The sequence below is a fragment of the Lissotriton helveticus genome, chromosome 10 (genome assembly GCF_964261635.1).
Source record: "Lissotriton helveticus chromosome 10, aLisHel1.1, whole genome shotgun sequence".
Classification (NCBI taxonomy): Eukaryota; Metazoa; Chordata; class Amphibia; order Caudata; family Salamandridae; genus Lissotriton; species Lissotriton helveticus.
In genome coordinates this window covers 973291512-973315654 of record NC_136071.1, presented here as the reverse complement: position 1 = coordinate 973315654, position 24143 = coordinate 973291512, and the positions used below count along the sequence as shown (strand labels likewise).

The 24143-nt window shown below is 44.5% G+C and overlaps 1 protein-coding gene across 1 annotated transcript in view; it reads left to right on the top strand.

The window, feature by feature from the left end:
- KRIT1 (KRIT1 ankyrin repeat containing) overlaps positions 1-24143 on the top strand; it is a 333886-nt gene that overhangs the window by 9894 nt on the left and 299849 nt on the right. Inside the window, exon 2 of the mRNA XM_078663641.1 lies at positions 6286-6452. Within this exon, the coding sequence (XP_078519767.1) occupies positions 6351-6452 (102 nt within the window). The 5' untranslated portion in view covers positions 6286-6350. The remainder of the gene's footprint in view (positions 1-6285; positions 6453-24143) is intronic.

Here is a 24143-nt window from a genome sequence, read left to right as displayed (position 1 = left end):
ATGGGCTAAGGGCATGTAATGGCCGCCTCCCGGCAGACATATTGAAGAGACCAACTTTTGTAAGAAATAGTTCTAAAAGCAACCTTGACTTTATAATTGTTTCCCTGGGTATCTGGCATTTTATGATTGACTTAGAGGTGAAAGATAGGGTTGAGAGCGGCCACCGACCATTGGACTTACTATTTAATCCATGGTTGATTAATGGGGTGGGGACCGATATTAAAATAGATGCCCAAACATGTACCAGTGAGGAATTATTGGTGAGCAATAACAGGCGTGCCTTAAAATGGTCCCACATATTGGAGCACGGCGAAGCTCTGGCAGGAATTTACCTACTTTTGGCTAACACGTTTTCTTCTTATGTAAACGCACCATTGGAGGTCAATAACTCTATTAACTTTATAAATCTGCACAATGAGTTTTTTAAAACACTGAAATTAATGGTAACCACATTTCCTAAAAAAAACTACCAAAAGTCAAATGATTTATCACACAGTAAGCCTGGGTATGGCAAAATCTGTCGACAAGCAAAAGCAAGTCTCCTGTTGGCAGTAAAAACCCAAACCCCAGCTGAAATTAGTTTGGCTAGGAAATTATATAAGCAAACACAGGAGGCTGCGAGAAGAACCTGGGAGGAAGCAAGTTGGGCTGATTTATTAGTAGCAGCCAAGACAAAGGATAATGTTGGGTTTTGGAGATTGGTGGCAAGCGGGAGCCATGTAGGGAGAGTAGCGAAAGATGTTTATCTTGACGAACTCACTTGGGTTAACCATTTTACTACTTTGTTTAAAAAACCTGATTTTATAAATATAGTTGATGAGTATGCCCCGTGGCTTACTTTCTGTGAAAATAAATTGGAATTTAGTTTAGAAGAAACCGAAATGGCCATTAATGCTGTTAAAAATGGCAAAGCGCCAGGTTTAGACAAAATTCCTGGAGATCTCTATAAATGCGAGCTAAGCGTTTGGGCACCATACATAAATTATTTGTGCAATATACTGGCGTCTGGTGTTGACTTCCCCGATAGCTGGAGGGGGGGCGGAAATTGTTTTAGTATTTAAAAAGGGCGATAGGTCTGATCCATCTAACTATCGCCCAATTAGCCTAATGGATATTTTGCAAAAAATATACTCTAGGCACATCTTAGCTAGAGTGAACGTGTGGATGGAAGACAATTCGGTACTCAGTAAGGGCCAGATGTAGGAAAGCAAATACCGGTCGGTAACGGCCGATTTCGGCCGTTACCGACCGGTATTTGCAGATGGAGATATATGGGCCTGAAAATGTAACAAATCGGTATATTTACCGATTCTGTAAATTTACCGATTCGGTAAAATACCGAATCGGTAAATCCAGATGTAGGTGGCACTTCAAACAATGCCACAGGCCATTACCGATTCGTTATTTACCATGTAATACAATTGCATAGTAAATAACGAATTCCTGTGTACATGCACATCTGTGCATATACACCTGTTCCATGTGGCACACATACATGCCCTAAGGGCATGTATGTGTGTCACATGGCACACAAGACAAAATCAGGGGTGCAACAGGGTGTCAAAGTGACACCCTGTTCCCCTTGCAAAATCGGTAATTTTACCGAATCGGTATTTACCGATTCGGTAATTGACATTGATTTACCGATTTTTTTTTTTTTTACCTACATCTGATTTACCGAATCTAGAATACCGAATCGGTAAAATTCCCCAAAACTCCAACAAATTAGTGTAGACTGCTTTTTGGGGCTACATTGAACACTCCATGAATACTGAACATAGAGGTGGAACACTAACAGTTAATTCTTTGATGTTCAAGGATAGTCCCAGTTTTGAGGACTTCCTTGATGAGATTGAACCAGCCCTAGCTAAAAGCCTGTTTATGAAACTGAGGTACGGTAATCTCATGACTAACTCAACCCTGGCCAGATGGTCCAGGGCGGGTACTGCATGCCAAAATGATGTAATGCTAAGCGACCTTTGTACCATGTGCCAGGACAGTTCCAGGGAGGATGACCAGCATGTCCTTTTTTTCTGTACTGCCTATGTGAAAGCCAGGAGGAAATGGATTAAACCTCTGTGTAACCTCCTTGGTATAAGATCCTGCAAGGAATCCCTGAGAATAATTAAATCAGATACTAGAAGAACGATCATATTTAGTATCAGTAGATTCCTTCTTTCTATAAATTATGTTCGCGTTAAGAATGGTCTTAAATTGTAAGATTGGAACATTAGGGAATATACTTGTACCTTAAATCAACTCGTCCTCTAGTTTATGTTTTTAATTAGTACTGCTATTTTACATTTCAAATGTAGACTTAGGTAGGATGTATTAGAATATTCATGTGTTTTAAACATGTTTTAAACGGTTGTTTTATAATCTGTCATCTTCAGCACTGTATTATTCAATTTTATGTGTTTTTTTTAATTCATTGAAAATGAACTGTGTTAGCCAATTTTATCATGAATTGTTGATTTGTATATCTTTTCTGGCTCAAACTGTGCCGAAATAAAGATTGAAATTGAATTGAATTGAAATTGAATAGAGGGTTCAATTTAAAGCTTGATGCATTGTTCATCAATACATTTTTGTGGCCGTCCAATATATGTGGCCAGCAAGATATTTTAACTCAGATATAAGAAACACTACACTCTTCAAGACGAAATATAATTAATCCAGCCTGATTTTGTTTCAACTCAATGTGAGTCAGAGGGAAGAAGCAAGATGGAGGATCTTTAGTCTAGGAAATTAGCTGCAGAGTGCTATGCTGGATGATATAGATTTAAAAAAGTAGTAAAAGCTCACCTTTTTTTGGTAAACACCCATGAGTTGTCAGGACTGTTCAATAATGTTATTCAGAGACATCTTGCGACATATGTGTATATGTGCATGTTCTCTCTCATCATATGTGTTTTCGAAGTGCTCTTTCAGTCCCTTTACCCGTCTGCTTTGGTTCCATCATTTGTAGTATTTACATCTCTTGGGACCCCTTTGATCATTTTTATTTTCATCTTGTTTCTGCAGTCTGAGCCTGGCTGTCTGTGTATTCAATGTTGTCCCTATGTAGCAACTGCGAGCCAAAACACAAAAAGCAATGGAGGCAATGGCTAGGTTTAACAGGCACACTCTACCACACTAGTCTTATGGGGTTTATATAATATTGTTCATTCGCAATCCATGTATCTTCTGGTGCTTCAGGAGGAGAAGGAGCCATCCATTCCTACTCAGTTGGACAGGGTCCAAATTTTGAACAATGATGTCTCCAAGCACACAGAAATACAAAGTGAGGTTGTGGTTTCAGTTGTCTTTTATTGAATCATATTAGACACGCCCCTTCGCCAACACGTGTTTCGTCTATTGCTGTTTCAATCCGAGCAGACTTCATCAGGGCTTTATATCTAAAACTAACTTTATATCTAAAACTCCTCCTGAATATCTATTGAGGAGGAGTATCTCTATAGTTTCCTCTATCCGTCACGTGGGTCAGATGACCCTAGAGTTTCACCCAAGAGTGTGGTGTGAACCGATTGAGATTGTGTATAAGTGCTGATTGTTGTGCTTAGTGCCTAATCCAATAGTGAACAACTTTTATTGGTGCGATGCCTCATGTTTGAGAGGGGGAGGCATTCTTGTTACATGCAAAGAAATGCATTCTAATCAACAATATTAGTCTAGTGCATCCTTTATATTTTATATCCAAATGTGAGTTAGAGACTGCTGGGGGTGGGATCATACTCACTCGTTCTAATTTGACCGTATTACATGTATTGAGATCGAAGTCTTCCACATTAGACTCACGTGTATTTTGTGGAGGGCAATATTTATATTTAATTCAAAAAGTCTGTGCTACCTCTTAACTGCACATCAGTATATCGGTAATGTGACAGTAGTCTTACCTCATAATCCTTTCTTTCTGTCGTAAGAAAAATATTGTGGTGGTGATCTATAATAGAGGATAAGTAGGTATTATCAGGTCACTGATATTTATTAGTGGCATATTCAAAACCGTACTCTATCTGTCAGGCCAGTAAATATCTACTCATTATTGACAATGGTACATTCAATTTAACATTTGCGGAATACGACAACTATTAATCCCAGAAACCTCGACATTATAAGTTATACGCCTGGACAACTCCAACCCTAAATAAAAAGGGGTATAGATTAAGGAATATAAATAGGCTGCCTGTGGTATTACCGCTCAATCATAAAATCGTAATCGATAACCACGTAATATGGTGACAACTGGGGTAAACTTAATTACTTCTGTGGCGATTGTTACAGTGGTCATAAGTAAGGAATATAAATGGGCTGACTGCGGTGTTACCGCTCAATCTAGAATTCGTAAGTAGCTGGATAACCACATAAAATATATTAATAACCTACGTAAGCTGAATTAATTCTGTGGCAATTATTACATCGGTCAAATCCAAAAAAGCAAGTTACGAAATGTAACTGCTTGATCAACCACATGTTAGAACGAGTAGTCAGTCAGAAGCTAAGTTTCAATTCTGTGGCAGCGTTCGCAACACGTAGTCGTCCTAGTCCACAAATAGCAAACTGGGAATTTATTTAGAGTGCGTGAGATATAAGACTTACTTGTGATGTTCTGTCAGTACCATTCTCTTCTCGTATCCGGTCCGCAGAGTACACGTGACAAAGTGGTAGTTGGCCGCTATCTTAGTTTACTTTTATGTATCACTAAAATTGGACGACGCCCATCAACAATGGTTGAGTAACTCACTCTTCGGTATGAATCGGCGGGAGCCATATTGGAATCTGTTCCAATGGGAAGTGTATCAGCCACATTAGAGACTAATTCCTAATCTTGCAATCAATATTCATGATCTATTAAGATGGTCAATCAAGTACAGGTCAGTTATAATCCAATGATTAGAAATCTCTGTGTGGGTCTCTACTATGAGTTAACGATCATCATCCCAATTAGTATAATCGGGGTCTATACTCGGTAAATTCAATCTAAGTTTTGGAGGGTAACACTATTCGTCCAAGCAGCTCCTACAGTCTAAAATAGGCAACGTCCAATAACAATGGTCGAGTATCTTATTCTTCAGTATGGATCTGCGTCGGCCATATTGGAATATGTTCCAATAGGAAGTGTATCAGGCACATAGGAGCTATTTCCTAATCTTGAAATCAATATTCCTGATCTATTGAGGTAGTCGATCAAGCGTAGATCAGGCTAATCATAATAAAATGATTTGAAATCTCAGTGTGAGTTTCTACTGGAAACTAATGATCATCATTTCAGTGAGAATAATAGCGGTCATCCTCGAGTAAATACTCGGTAAATTCAGACTATGTCTTGGAGGGTAATACTTTTCGTCCATGAGTCTCCTACAGTCATTCTGTCTACGTCTTGGCGGGTTGACTCAGGTTAAATGAGGACAAGATGGAAGATCTGCTGATAGGATCCAAAATCAGGTAAACATGGTAGCTCCTGTGTGACAGGCTCCAAGTTACTAATTCAACAGATAAGACGGAAACTGTGCAAAAAACCTAGATGTGATAATAGATAATCACATAACCAAGTACTTGCAAGTAAATATGGTATTGAGGTGTTTATTGTTTGCGTTGAGGAAAAATAAGACTGTTTATCCCCCTACAATAAAACCTAGGCTGGTGGGAACCCTAGTTAATTCCAGTTCGTTGAATGTAGGCATATTAAAGAGACTACTTAAAATTATGCTGATGTCCCACAATGCAGGGGTTGAGCTGCTGGACGGGTTGAGGAAATAAGAGTACTGCATGGACACCAGGATGAAACTATACTGTCTTGAAGTCGAATAGAGGGTTCAATTTAAAGCTTGATGCATTCTTCAACAATACATTTATGAGGTTGTCCAATATATGTGGCAAGCAAGATATTGTAACTCAGATTTAAGAAACTCTGCACTCTTCAAGACGAAACATAATTAATCCAGACTGATTTTGTTTCAACTCAGTGTGAGTCAGAGGGAATGGGCGAGATGGAGGATCTTTAGTCTAGGAAATTAGCTTCAGAGTGCTATGCTGGATGATATAGATTTAAAAAAGTAGTAAAAGCTCACCTTTTTTGGTAAACACCCATGAGTCGTCAGGACTATTCAATAATGTTATTCGGAGACACCTTGAGACATGTGTATGTGTGCATTTTCTATCTCGTCATGTGTTTTCGGAGTGCTCTTTCGGTCCCTTTACCCGTCTGCTTTTGTTCCATCATTTGTAGTATTAACATATCTTGGGCCCCCTTTGATCATGTTTATTTTCATCTCATTTATGCAGTCTGAGCCTGGCTGTCTATGTGTATTCAATGTTGTCCCTAAGTAGCAACCACGAGCCAAAACACAATGGGAAATTCAGATAACATAGAAGATGCATATGTGGCTGTGATTCGCCCAAAGAATTCTGCAAGTCTCAACTCCCGTGAATATCGAGCAAAATCATATGAAGTAAGCGCACTAATTTTTTTCTTCTAGTCTGTGGATCAGTTTTGTACTGATATTCCAAGTACAGTGTTTTTTGTTAATGAGAAGGCCTTAGGGTAACTGTTGACCTGTGATTTTAACAGTGAGTGTGAGAAGTTTGTAATATATGCTAAATTCTCAATATGGTTAATGAGTTATACGTGGAACTTGTGACTGTATGGTATTTTCTGATTTATTTTTATCCATATTTATTGTCCTTTACTTTTTACTGACCTTCCCTCTACTTATCCGTGTTTAGTTTGTATGCTGTGAAAATTAAGCTGCCATCACTATATTTGCACAGTTATTTAACTGATAAATGCATACCCAAGGTTCGAAGCCTGTAAGTGTTTAGATGTGGTTGCCCACACACAAATATTTCAGTGAAGGCCATGCACAGTAGAGGATTGGCCACCCAAAGAAGGTTGGCTTTGGCCAACCCTGTTGCACCCATCGAAGGCTGTGCACAATGTGGGTTGGTGGCTCATGGAGAGTTGGGCTCCAGGACTAGTCCTGCGGCTGACCTCCGATGCACATGGCTAACGGCAGGGTCCTGATAACTCTAGATTCTGTCAGTGATGTACACAAGCATGTCATTTGAAATGTCATTAATGATGTCAATAATTATGTGAATCAACATGTCATTAGTGATGTAATATGTGAGGTCATAAGCAGTGCATGCTGCGGGTGCGAGTTATGGTTAAGTTACCTAACCATAACTGCTGAGTTTCAGTCATTTTTAGGTTTTGTTTTGGTTAGCCGTAACTGCACTTTAACTATGGCCTTTTCATTGAATTTGTAACGTTTTTTAAAAGTATTTTGCTGTTTTATAACCTAGACTAGCCATAGCTTCAATGTAACATTTTTTTCTGTTTCTTTCTATAGTTTTTTTGTCATATACCACATCCAACTGGTACTTGTGCCTAACCTCCTATTTACAGCCACCATCAATGACTGTGCATAGATGAGTTGGATGGTTGGCCCTGCATCCACACCCTTTGCCTCACCTGCCACAGGTTGTCAACACCTGTTAAAGAAGGCCTTTACCCATGCGCTGTATGGGTTGGCCTCACCCAACTTACTACTTGTGGTCCTCTCCCACTGAGCACGCCTGGCCTTGGGCCAAGCCCTGCACCCAGTTAGCCATGGGCAGCAATCCCCTGCCGCGCGCATCCTTCAGCTGTTTGCAGTAGAGTTTCTGCACTCAACCTTACTGCAGACAACCCTTTTAGGCTCTCTTATTTTCTAGCATTTGTTTTTGGAACCTGTCATGGGATTCTCAAACTATCACCGGCTCATTGACTCGTGTTGGAACTTCCTTGTGGTTCGCATATCTGGTTTCAGATATGGGATCCCGTAAATGTGTCAAAATTAGTCCAGGAAGCTTGCTGTCAGTTTACGGTCCCTTGCCCATGAAGCTTAGGCCAGATTCATCACTAATCCCTGCCCAGAGCCTACAGTGGTATAGCACCTAGATGCTGTACAGCTCTGTGGATTTTCAAGATATTTCCAGGGGCACATACTGCACAAACAGAGTCGCAAACACTCCGGCCACTTGGGGAGAAACCATGCGGCAAAGTGTTGTCTCCCTCTCAGTGTCAGCGGCAAGTAATCCGCCTGCTTGTTGTGTGTCCCACCCGGGGTCAGTTCTTGGTCTGCCTGAAAGCTGGTCACAGCACCCACACCAACCATATATGTGAATGTTACAATCTGCCTACATTTTTGCATCTGTTTTCTGTTATTGAGTCGACGATGGCATGGTCCGTAGTGTAAAAAATAAAAAGTTGGCCTTAAGTCACAGGCCACGTGATTGATCTCCCACACAGTTGGCTTGTTGGGCATACTGTGAATTTTTCTGGGGAATCTTTAATCCATTTACCTTGCCAAAGAGGCCCTTGCTACTTAGGTGTCACACTCGCCACACATTTTTTTCACCTTTACTCATGCTTAATGGCTTTCCTCAATAATACTCTATGAATTTCATATAGTATACAAATTTATATTTAGGCAAAACACACTCACCGACAGGTCCCGCTCTCAGTATCGATTCCAAACATGACGTTAAATTTATCTTCGGCCCGCTCTATTCCAGTCCTGCATGCATGCTGCGATGCGAGCAAATTATCAATGACCTCACCTACCTGGCCAGGTCCCATCTCCACAACTCCTGAAGCATGAGGATTGGCTGGGTCAGGGGCTGCCAACACTCCTTTGTCGCCTTTGGGGCAGCGGTAACAATCCCCCAGCTCCTACAATACAGACCCTGGCCAGGGTTGAAGTGCGCATGTCTGGCTGGTCGGAGCAAGACTGTTGTAAATGAATGATGAGGCGGCACACCAACGTCGTGTAGTTCAGGGTAGTTTAATCAGTCACTGAGTAGAAAACCCAACCATCGTGCACAAGATCTAACGGGCAACTGGCAACCGTTAAATAGAACACAGGACATGTCACAGAGCGGAGCAGCGCGAGTACAGCGCGCGACACACGTCATGACACCAAGCAAAAGGGTGAATATAACACATCTCCTTTTCTTGAACAGAGAGAAAAAAGGATGCAAAATCATAAATGGGTCGAAAGCTTACAGTAACCTTTTACGAAGAAAAGGTGGTACACAAGAAAAAACAAAGCATCATAGAACACATTACTAGCTCTTGGAATAACAGCAGGAAATGAAACAAGGCATTCAACCCCACATTCTCCCTTAAACAGACAAAGTTACACATAGTCCTTCAAATAAGCAGGAACAACCCTGCAGCGAAGTGGTCTTCCAACTCTATCAGCAACCACATCCTTAGAAGTTTGAGCTGAAGGAACAGACTTAAGCTTTCTTTGGTAAAGTGCTACCCTTCGGAGGTTCCACGTTTGGCCATTTTGTAGCTTAACACAGTTGCCAACCACGGACTTTACTTGGTAGGGTCCCCTAAATTTATTGAACATCCTCTGGTTACCCCCAGGCTTAACTTTTACCAGGTCCCCTTCAGCTATTTTGGAAAGCACAGCTTTTCCCATGGAGTCACCCCCAACACCCTTTTCCTTTTCATGTAGCCAAGTGGGAATGAGTTTAGTGCCTGGCACCCTCCCCCTCATGAGCTCAAAAGGTGTTACCGACATGTTGTTATGAACAGTGGTACGGTATGCCCACAGCATTTCTTTGATCTCCTTCTGCACAGGGCGACCTGAGGCTAAAGCGAGCTGCATAGTACCCTTAACAAGCCTGTTTATTCGCTCACAAAGTCCATTCCCTTGTGGGTTATAGAGCGATGTACGCAAGTGCTTCACACCAAGGAAAACAAAATAATCCTCCATAATGGCAGAGGTAAGTTGCGTACCATTATCAGTTAAAACCATTGAGGGAATGCCCTCACGTCGAAATATCTCATCAAGGACCTTGACAGTGGATTCTGCAGTGATGCTTTTCATGAAAGCAACCTCAACCCACCTAGAGGTCGAATCAACCACAACCAAAGCGAATTTTTCAACATCCACCAGATCATGAAATGGGCCTATGAAATCAATGCAGATCTTCTGCCATACACCATCATCTGCAATCATCTTCCCCATGCCACCTTTACTAGCACAAACCTGTAGTCTCTTTTCAGACTCCTTGCATAGCTGGCATTGTTCAACCCAACCCTTCACCTGTGCATCTACACCAGGCCACCAAAAATCAGCCTTGACACGTTTGCCAGTAAGGGTTTGGCCAAGATGGCCCTCATGCGCCAGCGCAATGATACGGGGTCTAAGGGATGCCGGAGGTATATATTTCTCACCACGCACAAGGATGTGCTCGCCCTGTAAAGAAATTTCATCCTGCAACTGAACGTAAGGCCTAAGAGCTGGTGAAACAGTACTCTGCCTTGATACCCCTTCTTTGCACATCTTGACTAAACCAGCCATAACAGAATCTTTCCCCATTTCCTCAATCCACTCCCTCCTAGAAATGGAGCTGGGTAAATCACCTTCCAAGTCATCCAAATACGCAACCACATTTTCAGTTACTAACTCTTTAGGTGGTTCTTTGGTGTCAGGTAATCTAGAAAGACAGTCCGCAACGCTGTTGCACCAACCAGGTAAATATTCAACACTACAAGCGAACTCTTGTATGCAAACAGCAAGTCTCGCTAATCTCCCAGAACAGTTCCTAATCCCCCCAGGGGCCAAGACCTTTAATAGGGGCTTATGGTCAGTCCTGAGTGTGAAGGTGATTCCCCACAGATACACCCTAAAATACCGAGTTGCCCACGCGGCTGCAAGAGCTTCACGCTCTATGACTGAGTAGTTCCTTTCGGTCTCAGTCAGAGACCGTGACGCAAATGCAATCGTGTTTTGTTTGCCACCTCCTTTCTGTGTTAAGACCGCACCAATCCCAAAGGAACTTGCGTCAACAGTGAGGATGGTGTGATAAGACTGCACAAAACTTGACAGAATGTTGGCATCTAAAATGTTCTGTTTGATCAATAGAAAAGCATTTCGCTGATCTGCTCCCCAAATGAAACCTTTCCCTTTCCGCATGATAATACGCAAAGGTTCAACCTTTTCCGCAAAATTCTTTACGAATTTCGCATAGTACTCAACCATGCCCATAAAAGACCTTAATTTATCTTTGTCATCAGGTTCCGCCACATTACAGATTGCACTCACAAGGTCTTTTTTTGGTTGTATACCTAGACCAGATACATGGTACCCTAAATAGTCCACTTCTTTAACAGCAAAAACACACTTTTCTCTGCGTAATGTTAAACCAGCCCTTGAGAGAGCAGAGAGAACTTTGTCCAGAATAACATCATGGTCACCCACATCCAAACCATGAATCAGGATGTCATCCTGGAAAAATACCACCCTTTCAATGTCTTTTAGTACATCCGTAATAATTCTTTGAAAAGCACTGGCCGCAGAACAGAGGCCAAAAGGAAGTCTTTTAAACTGGTAAGTACCCTCCGGAGTGATAAACGATGTGAATTGCTTAGAGTCGGGATGAAGCTTTATCTGGTGGTATGCGCTGCGAAGGTCTAACTTCGAAAACACTTTTCCTCCACCCAAACTCAGAACAATTTCATTTATGTTCGGAAGCGGAAAGCTATCCATTATCACTGCTTTGTTGAGACTTCGCAGGTCCACACAGAAGCGCAAAGATTTGTCCGGTTTCTGTGTGATCACGACTGGACTCAACCACTGTGTGGCCTCCACAGGCTCAATTATGTCATCCTCTAATAGCTGCTTGATGATTTTCCTGACCTCATCTCTTGCAGAAAGAGGTATCTTTCTTGCAGTGTGTTTCACAGGTGCTACATCTCTTTTGGTTTTAATGACATGCTGATAACCAATAGCTTCCCCCAACTTCTCATTGAAGATACACTCATGCTTCTTAAGAATAGCTTCTAAACTATTATGGACTATATTACAAACACTTTCAACGTCAATGCACATTACAGGTGGATCAGCTCTCGGGTTCACTCTTATGTTAAGTTCATATTGATGTAACCATCCTAAAATGGCAGGGCCATGTGGGGACACATAAACTTTCCCTTGAGTGAATCTCCCTTTAAACTTTATATTAGCCTCAAAATATCCAAGGACACCAATGCTCACACCCTGGTAACCTCTTAGTGTGATGTCAGATTTGACTAAAGTTGAACCAGAACAAGATGAATTGTATAAAATCTTAGGGATGATTGTGTAAAGTGATCCTGTATCCACCATTAAATTGATAATGACACCATTCAATTCAAAATCTGCTTTAGGCCGAGATAAGACAACATCCTCTTCTGACCGCATGTTGCTATCAGACGTAATCATCATAACCTCTGCTTCATCATCAGTAACTTCACCCTCAACCAAAGCAACCTTTTTCATGCCCACTGTCCTACACATTCGTGCATAATGCCCTTTCTTTCCACATTTTAAACAATCCCTAGACAAAGCTGTACAGTTTCTGAAATCAGCTAAATGAAAAGGGCTTCCACATCTATTACAAGACCTTGTGGCTGGTTTAAACTTACTAGTCCCACCTCTATTAAATGAGGTTGCAGGTTTCCCCCCTTTGTTTGCTTGTCTCCCTTGTATTAAAGCTATGCTCTCTGAAGCATCTGCCTGTAGGTTTGCAACTTCCTGACAACTAGTGTGTCCCATTTGTATTCTTTTAAGTTCCCTCATACACCTATCGCTTTCTTCAGCGACTTTGGCAATGGTAATTGCCTCAGTAAGGGTGGGGTTTTTAGCTGCCCACAACTTCTCCTGTGTCTTCTTGCTAAAACATTGCACAATTAACTGGTCGCGAATCATCTCATCCTGTATGTTCCCAAATTGACATTTCACGGAGAGTTCCCTCAGCCTAGAGACAAATTCATCAATAGTTTCACTTTCTTTCTGAGGAGCAGTGTAAAACTTGTGCCTGCGCATTACAACATTCTCTTGTTTAGCAAACCTAGTGTAAAGTCTAAATAGAGCATCTTTATAAACGTCATCAATGTCAAGAGGCGGATCTGGCAAGTATTTAAACACCCTTTGACCCTCTTTGCCTAAAGCACCCAGTAATAAGGCTTTCTTCCTGATGGCAGAAAACTTTGTGCCATCTAAGGCTATTATGTAGTTCTCAAATGCCTCACACCAGTCATCCCATTCCATCGATGGTTCACCAGGGGCACTCAGGAAAGGAACAGGCGCTTGAATAGCATTGCTTACATTCATAATGAATATCTAGGAACGATACCCCAGCTACGATAACAATAACTTAAACAGCCAAAATTTTAAATAGTCGGTAAAGTTCGCAATGTCTTATTTTAAAGTGTGTGTGTCACTGACATTTGAGTAACACACTGTAAAGAAATCAATTTACAAGTGAGTGTGTCACTGCAGACCAACGACAGTAGTCTTTGATGGCAAAACGTCTTAAAGACAGCGTGACACACAAAAGCGAACTTGCATGGAAGTGAGTGTGTCACTGCAGAAGGAATCGCGGTGGTGTCTGTTTCTTTTAACCCACTTTTCCTTTGGCTGCGCGTTTCCCTTTTAAAACACTCTGCCTTGTGAGTGGTGGGGCTCACTGGTATCGCCTTTCTTTCTTTCCTTCAAGAGTAATTTCCCTTTTAAGGTCAATGGCAGCAAGGGGCGCTGTTGCCTACGTCGACGGGTTGAGGAACAACAGTCAACACTGCGTCGCGCTTTGAAGAAGAGAGTCTTAAGCACACTTCTCTTCACGGTGAGCGAGTTTATAACGTACCTTCTGTCGAGGCTTACTCTCAAACCGTTTTCTCTTTTTAAAATGAATCTTCCGGTCGGGTTTTCTTTTTTTGCGTCGTCTTTGCTGGGAGACAGTTTTCTTCACGTTACCCTCCTTCTACAGCAGTCGCCAAAATGTTGTAAATGAATGATGAGGCGGCACACCAACGTCGTGTAGTTCAGGGTAGTTTAATCAGTCACTGAGTAGAAAACCCAACCATCGTGCACAAGATCTAACGGGCAACTGGCAACCGTTAAATAGAACACAGGACATGTCACAGAGCGGAGCAGCGCGAGTACAGCGCGCGACACACGTCATGACACCAAGCAAAAGGGTGAATATAACAAAGACACACGTCCAAACCGACATGCGCACTTCAACCCAACGAGTCCCAGCACCTGGCCCTACCAATCAACAAGCGGGCAGCTCGCTAGGAGCTAGGCTCCCCATATACCCCCGATGTAACTACTTTGCTCGGCCAGGTCATGCCACGCTCTAAGGTGGCATAAGAAAAACAGATCATTGGCGGTTTCTTTAAGGGGATTAATATCATGGCAAACAAACAGGGGGGGGCGACACCCCGCACCCCCATAAAGAAACAGTCGCTGGCCAACACCTCCTGTTTTTCTGTATAATACATAATATATATAGATAGCCAATGTCTATCACGTGTCTCAGCCTGGGTCCGACAGAGGAGAGTGGGATCTGGAGCGTTCTCGCGCCCCCGACTCCGTGGATGCTGCCCGGCGGTTATGGTTAAGGTAGTCTTCAACCTGCTGCGGGTTTTGGAAGTAGTGTTGTTTACCATGATGAGTTATCTTCAATTTCGCCGGGTACAACATAGCATAGGGGATTTCTTGCGATTGCAGCGTTTTCTTGACAGCAGAGAATTTACGTCTGGCATCTTGAACTGATTGCTTAAAATCCAGAAAGAACGCCAGCGTAGTGTTTTTCGTAGTGAACCTGTTTCTTTTCGCGGGCCATGCGCAGGACCGCATCCCTATCGTGATAGTTTAGAAATCTGCCTATCACCAGAAGATAGCTATCTGTACAGTTTTCACCACAGGATGAAGGCTGCATGTAGTATGATCCTTAGCACCAACAGACCTTGGTTATTTTAAGTGAATAGTCGCTCTTTGGACGTATTTTGCGTAGCGTGCACACTATTCTTAGTAGATACTTTTTAATACTCTGTGGTGAATTGCTTTTTTTTTTTTAAACCTTTATTAAGAAATTGTACAGTACATCAGTGTAATAAAAAGCCGCAAATCATATGGCACATTGGTACACATGTAAATGAGACCTTCCCGTACCATTATTAATGTAACAGTAACTTCCCCTCCCAATTAACTTTGATGCAAGTCCAGAAATCTCATCTTACAGTCCAACATTTGTCAATACATTATATCAGCATATGATGCAGGCAACAATTTACAACAGTACACGCGAGGCCTAGGCGATACAAATTATTCAGATATCACAGGTATAGTGTAGCCCCCAACTTAGAGCCCCAATTCCAACTCCAGAGAACATAACAAGGAGTCCATTACGCATCCAAACCATGGCCCCAGTCCCCCAGCAGTGGCACTGAACAGAGCTATATCCCAAGCGTTCCCTCCTGTGAGGCTGGGGACTGGGTTGCAGATCCAGCCTTACGGCCTGCCCCCAAAGCAGACCCACCCTCTTCTTCCTCGTTCCCCGCCTCTTGCGCAATCAGATAGGAGGTCAGCGTGCCCCAAATGTCTTTCGGGTGTGACTAAGTGGGTAAGAGATCTGCATAGTTGTGCATGTGTTCTTGCCAAATGGCCATCGTGTGAATCCAGTCTTTAAACTTGTGAGCACGGCCTCTCCCCCAGCGACATGCTACTTGCCGTTTCGCTAATAACAGTCCCATTGCTAGGAATTTTTAATGTACTGTATTGATGTTTTTAATCAGTCCCAAGAGGGCTAGGAGTGGGCATGGCGTCATCTGGACACCTATCATGTCCGAGATCCCGCCAAATGTCTGCGCCCAGAATTCTGCCACTGGGGTGCAACTCCACGCCAGGTACAGGAAGTCCGCTCCCTCCCGACCACATCTTGTGCATTTAGCATTATCCCTTAGTCGAAATTTGTGAAGTTTAGCCGGAGTGTGGTATAACTGGTGCAAAAACCTAAAATGAATAAGGCGCAGCCTGCTGTTGCTAGTAACGGCCTCTGTCTGTGTACAGCGAAGTTCCCATTGGTCATCTGTCAATGGGGCATCCAAATCCTTATCCCATTCGTGCTTGGCCCGAATAATGTGGGATGGCGGTGCGTTCTGTGTGTCCTTATATAGGGGGATATGGCATGTCGGGGGTGCTCTGCCTGTTGGAAGGCGTGTAAAGGAGCTAGTGTATTTGACTCTTCAGGAAAGCTAAGGGTAACAGCCTTCATACTTTGTCGGAGACGAGTGTACATAAATGTGTCCATTATCGTTGGTGTACGTGTTCCAAAGAACTGTTCTTTGGAGCGAAACTGCCCCGCTATATAAAGGTCCCCCCAAGTGTAATACTTGAGGCCATCTAGCATCTTTCGACATATCCCTTCACACGTAACCCGTAACAAGGGATTTCGCGATGGGTACATTTTGGGATAGTATAACACAGGGTTCTCCAGCTTGCGAGCTATCCAATGCCATGCCCGTATGGTACAGTCCACAGTGGACGGGTCCCTCTCATGCTCCCTCACTGCTGTGAAAAGATAGCCTGACGGGGGTGTCGGGGCCATGTAGCCATCTTCGACCGCCAAATGAGGCATGAAAGGTGGGGGGTGGAACCAGTATGTTGTAAAATGGGCCTGTGCACAATAATAAAATTCAATATTTGGGACATCAACCCCCCCCCCCCCCCCCCCCTCCCCTGGTGATATGGAAGCATCAGCGTATTTAGATTAAGTCGTGCCTGCTTCCTGCCCCATATGAGCCTCGTAAGTTGAGATCCGAAGAAGAAACTCCCTGGGTGGTATGGTATATTAATGAAAAGATATAAAAGCTTCGGCAGTAACACCATCTTGATTAATGAAATCCTTTCCGCCATGGAAAGGAGAAGTCGCAGCCACTTGGTGACCGTGTCAGTTATCTTATCTATAGCTGTGCCATAATTGATTCTCATTAGCGCATCTCTGTCTCTAGTGACATGGATGCCCAGGTATTTCAATTCGTCAGGTTCCCATGTTAGAGGGTAGTCCAGTTGGTGTGACTGGGTGCTATCTTTTAGGGGAAAAATCGCAGTGACCAGTTTATTTGTACTCACTTAACCTAAGACACCCCACACACCAAACACCACACATAGTCTTTACTATTAGTGCTCCCGCGTAGTCGTAGGTCGCAGCACGCCGCATCCCGATAGAGGGGTGCGAAGACCCCGATGATGAAGCATGACACCAAGGGGCCTTTTGGTGTGTGAGGGGTATTTTTCAAAACACTGAGTGCTTCAACACACGTTGAAAACACTCCCCTCCCCTCCCATTCTTGGTTGGATTCTCTGTGTTTATCTAATTATCTCAGTTTATTTGTACTCCAGATATTGCACCAAATTTAGTTATCTCCCGCAATATGGGGTTTAGATTGTCTTGGGGGTTTTTGACATACAATGTCATGTCATCTGCATATAGAGAAATAAGAAGCTGTCTAGTAGGGTAAATCAGTGCTTTATCATTATGGTGGTGTCGGAGCTTCGCAGCTAAGGGTTTAATGGCATGGGCAAATAAAATAGGGGATAAAGGGCAACCCTGACGCGTACCTCTGGAGATAGGAAAGGGGGTGGACTTGGCACCATTTATAAGCACTGATGCCACTGGCCGGCTGTAGAGCTGTTGTACCCATTGGAGGAAGATAGCGGGCATCCCCATGCGTCCCAAAGTACCTAACAAGTAGTCCCACTCCAGGGAATCAAACGCTTTGGTAGCGTCAAGGAATACCGCCACCGCTGAGCAGTTAGGGTCGATATCTTGTAGGACTGCAGCAAGGGTTCTAAGATTATGCGACGTAGCCCAGTTAGGGATGAACCCCACCTGGTCCGGAAGTACTAGTTGCTGCATCAGCAGACCAAGTCTGGTCGCCAAGACTTTAGCAAGTATTTTAGTATCACAATTTAATAAAGATAGGGGCCCATATGAATCGCAATAAAGAGGGGACTTCCCCGGTTTTAATAACGAGGTTATAAGGGCTTCGCGCATAGTTCCAGGTAAACAGCCCTCTTCCAGTGCCACATAGAACACCTCTTTCAGAATGGGAGCCAGGATCAGAGCATAAGTTTTGTAAAATTCTATAGGCAGTCCTTCAGACCGCGGAGCCCGTCCAGACTTCATCTGCATGATAGCTTCTGTGATGTCGTCTAACTCCAAATACAGGCTCAGGAATTTCCGCTGGGTATCCCCCTACCAGGCCAGTGCTGTATCCTCAAAATATTCAGACTAGTTAAGCGGGGAGCCTCTTTGTGAAGAGTATAAAAATCTCTGAACGTATTCAGTTGATCAGGCAGATTCCTGTGTGTGTTGTCCTGCGCATCTTGAATCTCTGTTATATAGTTGGAGAATTTAGGGGGCCTGGTTGCAGCTGCCAGAGCCTTCCCCAGCCTGTCCCCCTCCCCATATATCCTCGCCATATGTGGTTTCCCCCGAAACTTGCATTCCCTGTCAGCAATCTCACCATATTCTGTCAGCTTGCTGCGCATGGTGGTTCTAAGAGCATGACCATCCGTACTGGTGCTAATGTAATTTTCAAATTTTTTAAGATCCACTTCCAATTTTGAGAGGTCATTACGCAATGTTTTAAGGATGCCTCCACCTTTAGATATACATCAGCCTCGAGCTGTAACTTTGAACGCCTCCCATACTGTGGTGATGCTGGGAACTGATTTGACATTGCGCAAAAAAAAAAATCATGAATATCTTGTTCCAGTTCTGCCTTAAACACTATATCTTGCAAGTGTGAGGGGTTGAGGCGCCAACTACTGTTTGCTAAGTACTGCAGGGGGATGTGGATGTCCACAATAACTGGGGAATGGTCTGAGCTAAATGGGTTGCACGACTTAGCCAGTGCGCCATTCCAACAGATATAAACATGTAGTCTAGCCTGGCCCAAGATGAGTGGACTGCAGAGTAGTGTGTACCCTCCTTCAGCATAGGGTGTTCATGCCTCCAAAATTCAAGTAAGCAATTATCAGCTACAATATTTTGCAGAGTTCTTGGCGTGATTGTATAGTGTGCTGGGGAAGCATGGGACCTATCTATTCGTGGTTGTAGCGTTGTATTGAAGTCCCCCCCCCATAACATAGGTAGGGCCAGTCTCCTGGATTTTACTCCATAACTGGAGAAGAGCCTGAGGGTCATCGGTGTTGGGGCCATAATAATTAGCAAACTTAACATCATAAGAATGAAGTCTCCCCCAGATCTGGCAGAACCTACCACTCACATCTGCCTCTGTCCCACTGGACACGAACGACACCCCCCTTTTGAATAAGATAGCAACCCACCGGAAATAACTAGAGTAAGATGCAAAGCAGCGGTGCGAGGCCCACCTGAGGCGAACAGGGGCACAGTTCCAGGGCTCAGGTGTTTTTTCCTGCAACTGTGATGTGATGCCTACCTAAATACCCCAGTATCTGCCTTTTCTTCCTGGGGTTGTTCAGACCCCACACATTCCATGATGCAACCTTAAGACTATTGATATCACGTGTGTTGTCTGCCATTGCCGCTACTATAGGAAGCTGTACTTAACCATACATCGATAACCACAAATAGTTGTATAGACTGCAATATTGCAATCGCACTCCACCCTCCCTCCACCCACAATGGCTTCCCCAACTTGCCGAGCACATTAACCTTTCCCACCCACAAAACCATCAGTACACAACAATTACTATCCCTCCTTAACATAGAGTTAGGGGTATGCCCTCGTGGGGAAACACCAGGGGCTCACGACACGCCCTTTCCCTCCATACTCGCACCCACCTACTACTCCGCTTCAAGGCGGGCAGCTACGGTGGGACGGAGGTAAGATGCCGAGCAGGACATTTTACAAAAGGTATAAAGAATGATAATACATCACCAACGTCGAGCAGTTCGTCAAGAGTATAGTAACATTAAAAGTCTAATGTCTATCATGTATCTCAGCCTGGGTCCGACAGAGGAGAGTGGGATCTGGAGCGTCCTTGCGCCCTCGACTCCATGGACCCTGCCCGGCAGTTACGCTTAAGGTAGTCTTCAACCTGCTGCGGGTTCTGGAAGTAGTGTTTATTACCATGGTGAGTTATCTTCAATTTCGCCGGGTACATCATAGCATAGGGGATTTCTTGCAATTGCAGCTTTTTCTTGACAGTAGAGAATTTACGTCTGGCATCTTGAACTGATTGCTTGAAATCCGGAAAGAACGCCAGCGTAGTGTTTTCGTAGTGAACCTGTTTCTTTTCGCGGGCCATGCGCAGGACCGCATCCCTATCGCGATAGTTTAAAAATCTGGCTAGCACCGGTCTTGGTGGCGCCCCCGGGGGTTGGGCGGGCCGCCAGGGATCTGTGCGCCCTTTCCACTGTGAGGTGCGTTGAGAAGTATTCTCTGCCAAAGAGGTCCACAACCAGCTTTTCCATGAAGTCCTTCATACGACCCACATTGGTTGATTCCGCCAGGCCATGGATGCGGACATTATTTCTTCTGGCGCGAGCCTCCAAGTCCTCGTTTTTATCAGCGATAATCTTGAGCAGCTTGTCCATCTTCGATATCTGCCCCCTGCTTTGTGGTGGTGCCATCTTCAAGATCTCAAACCCTGGTCTCGGCCTCCTTTAGGCGTATATCATGTTGATCTAATTTGTTAACCATAGCTTCCATCCGCATATTCATCTTGTCCATTTTAGCATCTATGGATGTTAGGCTTTGTTTCATGCCCAGCAGGAGGGCCTTCCAGTCGTCCTCAGGTGCGTCTGTGGCATCAGAGTCCGCATGTTCCAACAAGTACGATCTGGGTGTATTGCGCGTTTCAAATGGTCTGTTTGGTTTTGGTGCGCACATTACGAAGGCCGATAGACAGAGCAGAGGCGTAAAACAGGATCTCCAGGGGCGACGGCAGCGCTCAAGCGTAACCCAGCGATTAGAGATATGCAGTAGTAGTAACTTCCACGTGTAGACTTAGGCGATCAGGGTTGGCAATCCCGCGCCCAGAAGCAATTCTCATGGCTTCAATCTAAATAATAGCTGGCAAACCTCCGCTGCAGGCTACTTCACATGTGTTCGTGCAGTGTCTATAGTATATGCGGGTGAGGGCACTCACCCGGGCAATTGCAATGGTGATATGGGGGTAGCAAGCGTCAAAGGCTCTCCGGGGGAGCCCAGAATGCCGCCAGGAGGCTCGAGGGTGTCAGTATTTGCAGCAAGTGTAGAGCGAGGCGCTGAACCTATGCGCAGCACCAGCAATAGTTCATGACAGCGGCTTTGCAGCAGGACAAAATGGCTTCTGTGCCATACAATCGTCTGTGGCAAGGTAATGGCGCCGGCTCAGAACAAAGTCCATAGAGGCCAGGTAGGCGCAGGGAGTAAGTCAATGCATCGCGCCGAGCGGCTCAGGGCTCCCCGGAACGCTAGGTCTTCGCCACCTCCTGTGGTGAAGTTGTGCTGTGAGCCACCCACTCCGTAGCGCTGCGTGCCCTCAAGCCGCGGCGCCAGCTCCAGCTACTCCGCCTGCGGCCCCAGTTAGTCCGTCACAGCACAAATATCTTCTCGCTCACCGGAACAGGCACCCACCTCATAGAGACAGTTATTTAGGAGAAAAAGGCGACTGAGGCAGATCGCTGATGCCCGCTTTCTGAATCAGCAACTTCCACGCTTCTTTGGCCTGAGGCTTTCCCAGCAAAGACACCCGCACCTCAGGCTCCGGACCAAGGCATGGCAGTCCGCTTATAATTACGGCGATCGGATTCTCAGCCGCTCTCCAGACTAGGCACAATAAATTAGTATCTTCGGTCTCAGCATCGACTCGGGCGTCTCGCGGTGAGGTCGGGTGTTCACATTTGTAATGCAGGATGAGGTTAAAGGATATTACCCTGCTCGGCAGGGCTGGAGCCTCACAGGCAGACGGCCATCCTGGTCATGTGCCACCTAGCGCCCCCCTCTGTGGTGCATTTCTCATGAGAGTTTCACTGTCTGTAAATAGTGTGGTACCGTGTAAACTCTTTCCATGGCGTAAACTGTGTTAACAGTACATACTTTTCTGCTTAAATCCACTTATTTTCTCAATGTAGCTTCAGTGACTGTCAGGGATTTAATACAGGTATAGACTTGCGTAGTAGCGCATTACTTATGTAACTGGGCTTCACTATCTGCAGGACGTGGTTTGAATACAGATTGAACACCGTGTGCAGGATAGGTTACACTTTCATCTGTGGTACATAGTCAAAATTATTTTGGCTACCCAAGAAATGTATGGTATAGGGTCAATGTTAAAATAGGTAAACAACAAGCTAGTTTCAAGATCCAAAACATACATTTACAATGAGAAAACCCAGGCCATAATTTGTGCCGAAACAGGGCATTTTAAACTTGTTTACACATCAATTTACTACAAACAATTGTTTTTGATATGAAAATACTTATCTTTTATTCATTTACTTTCCTTTTTAATTTCATCGCATATAGCAAGTGTGTACTTCTTTATATATATTACCTACTGGCGGTCGCCAGTAGGTATATATAGTTAGGATTTTTTCTCTATGGGATTTTTGAAAATTCTATGTCTAATAACTTTGGCGTTTGTGGACGGAATTGGCTGAAATTTTCAGGAAAATGGAACATATTGTTTCTGAGCAGCCCCTGAAAATTTGGGGGGGGTTCGTCAAGGGGGGGCCGAGAAAAAAGGGGGGTCCCAAAACGCGTTTTTCCCATGTTAATTTCCATAGGGCGGTTGGACTCACTTTTAGCTCGAACGGCTGAATGGATTTGCACGAAACTTGGCAAAATTGTAGGGACTGGTAGCCCGATGTGCCTTTGCTAGGTCTCAATATATGTGCTCCAGTGGATTTTGAGAAATTAACGTTCAAAAAAAGATATATATCTGTGACAGCGCTCCGGGCAGCGCTCCGCTTCGCGTACTTTTCGCGTTACGGAGCTTTGCGAAGCGAAGCTGATTGGTTCTCCGGCGTCTGTAAACATTCCAAACAGTCCGTAGCGGCCGCCATCTTGTCTCTCGGTAGGATCGAGAGACAAGAGGAGGCCAAAGCGAAGGGGCAAATGACCATAAGGGGGCATAGTAGATCCTCCCTGACCCCCTAGGTTTGATGTGGAGGTTTTAAAAGGGCCCCGCGGGGCAAAAAAAAAAAAAAATCGAACGGGTGAATGGATTTGCATGAAACTTGGCAAAATTGTAGGGACCGGTAGCCCGATGTGCCTTTGCTGGGTCTCAATATATGTGCTGCAGTGGATTTTGAGAAATGAACGTTCAAAAAAAGATATATATCTGTGACAGCGTCCCGGGTAGCGCTCCGTTTCGCGTACTTTTCGCATTACGGAGCTTTGCGAAGCGAAGCTGATTGGCTCTCCGGTGTCTGTAAACATTCCAAACAGTACGGAGCGGCCGCCATCTTGTCTCTCGGTAGGATCGAGAGACAAAAGGAGGCCAAAGCGAAGGGGCAAATGACCATAAGGGGGCATAGTAGATCCTCCCTGACCCCATAGGTTTGATGTGGAGGCTTTAAAAGGGCTCCGTGGGGCAAAAAAAAAAAAATTTGGTTTTTTTGGTGGGGTGCGCCCGGTTAGCGTAACGGGAAGCGGACTGGGGAGCGTACTACAAGGAAACAAGAATGGTTGACTTTTAACTTATTGTATGTTTATAGACTTTGTTTTACTTTTTTTTCTGCTGAGTGACGTCTCGGCCTATCTCCACGGGATGCAGTCCCTACCATCTCGGCGTTTAAGCCCAGGGGGACCGGTAGTGTGGGAGAGATAACGTCTGTTAACGTTCGATTCAAAGGAAATCAGGAAGTGTTGAAAAACATTGTCTGCGCCATCTTGCCTTTTTTCAAATGCCACACTTTTGTCGTGCACGGCAGCCATTTTAGATGCCTTGACCAGACCCACTCTCTGCACGCTGTCGATCCTTAGCATGGCTCCCCACCCTCGCAAGCATCTCCCCCAGGCACTGGTCACCCCCGCTCTCTGTCTTATGCATGGGCAATAAACCTCCCCCCATCTGCGCTGCTCTTCCCTGAGAATCACACTCTGTGCCCGCCCGACACCTCCCTTTCGCCCTATTCACTACCGCACCCTCTGACACTCCTCTTCCTCTGTGTCCGATTGTCCAGGCCGGTCCCTGGCTATCAGGTAGCCCTGCAGATGTACTTTATGGCCCCAGCTGTAAAGAATCACCCCTCTTCAAAGGAGTTACAGTAGATCAAGGCACCCACCCGATGAGATCCGTCACACCACACGCGTTCCTACTATCTGAAAACCATCC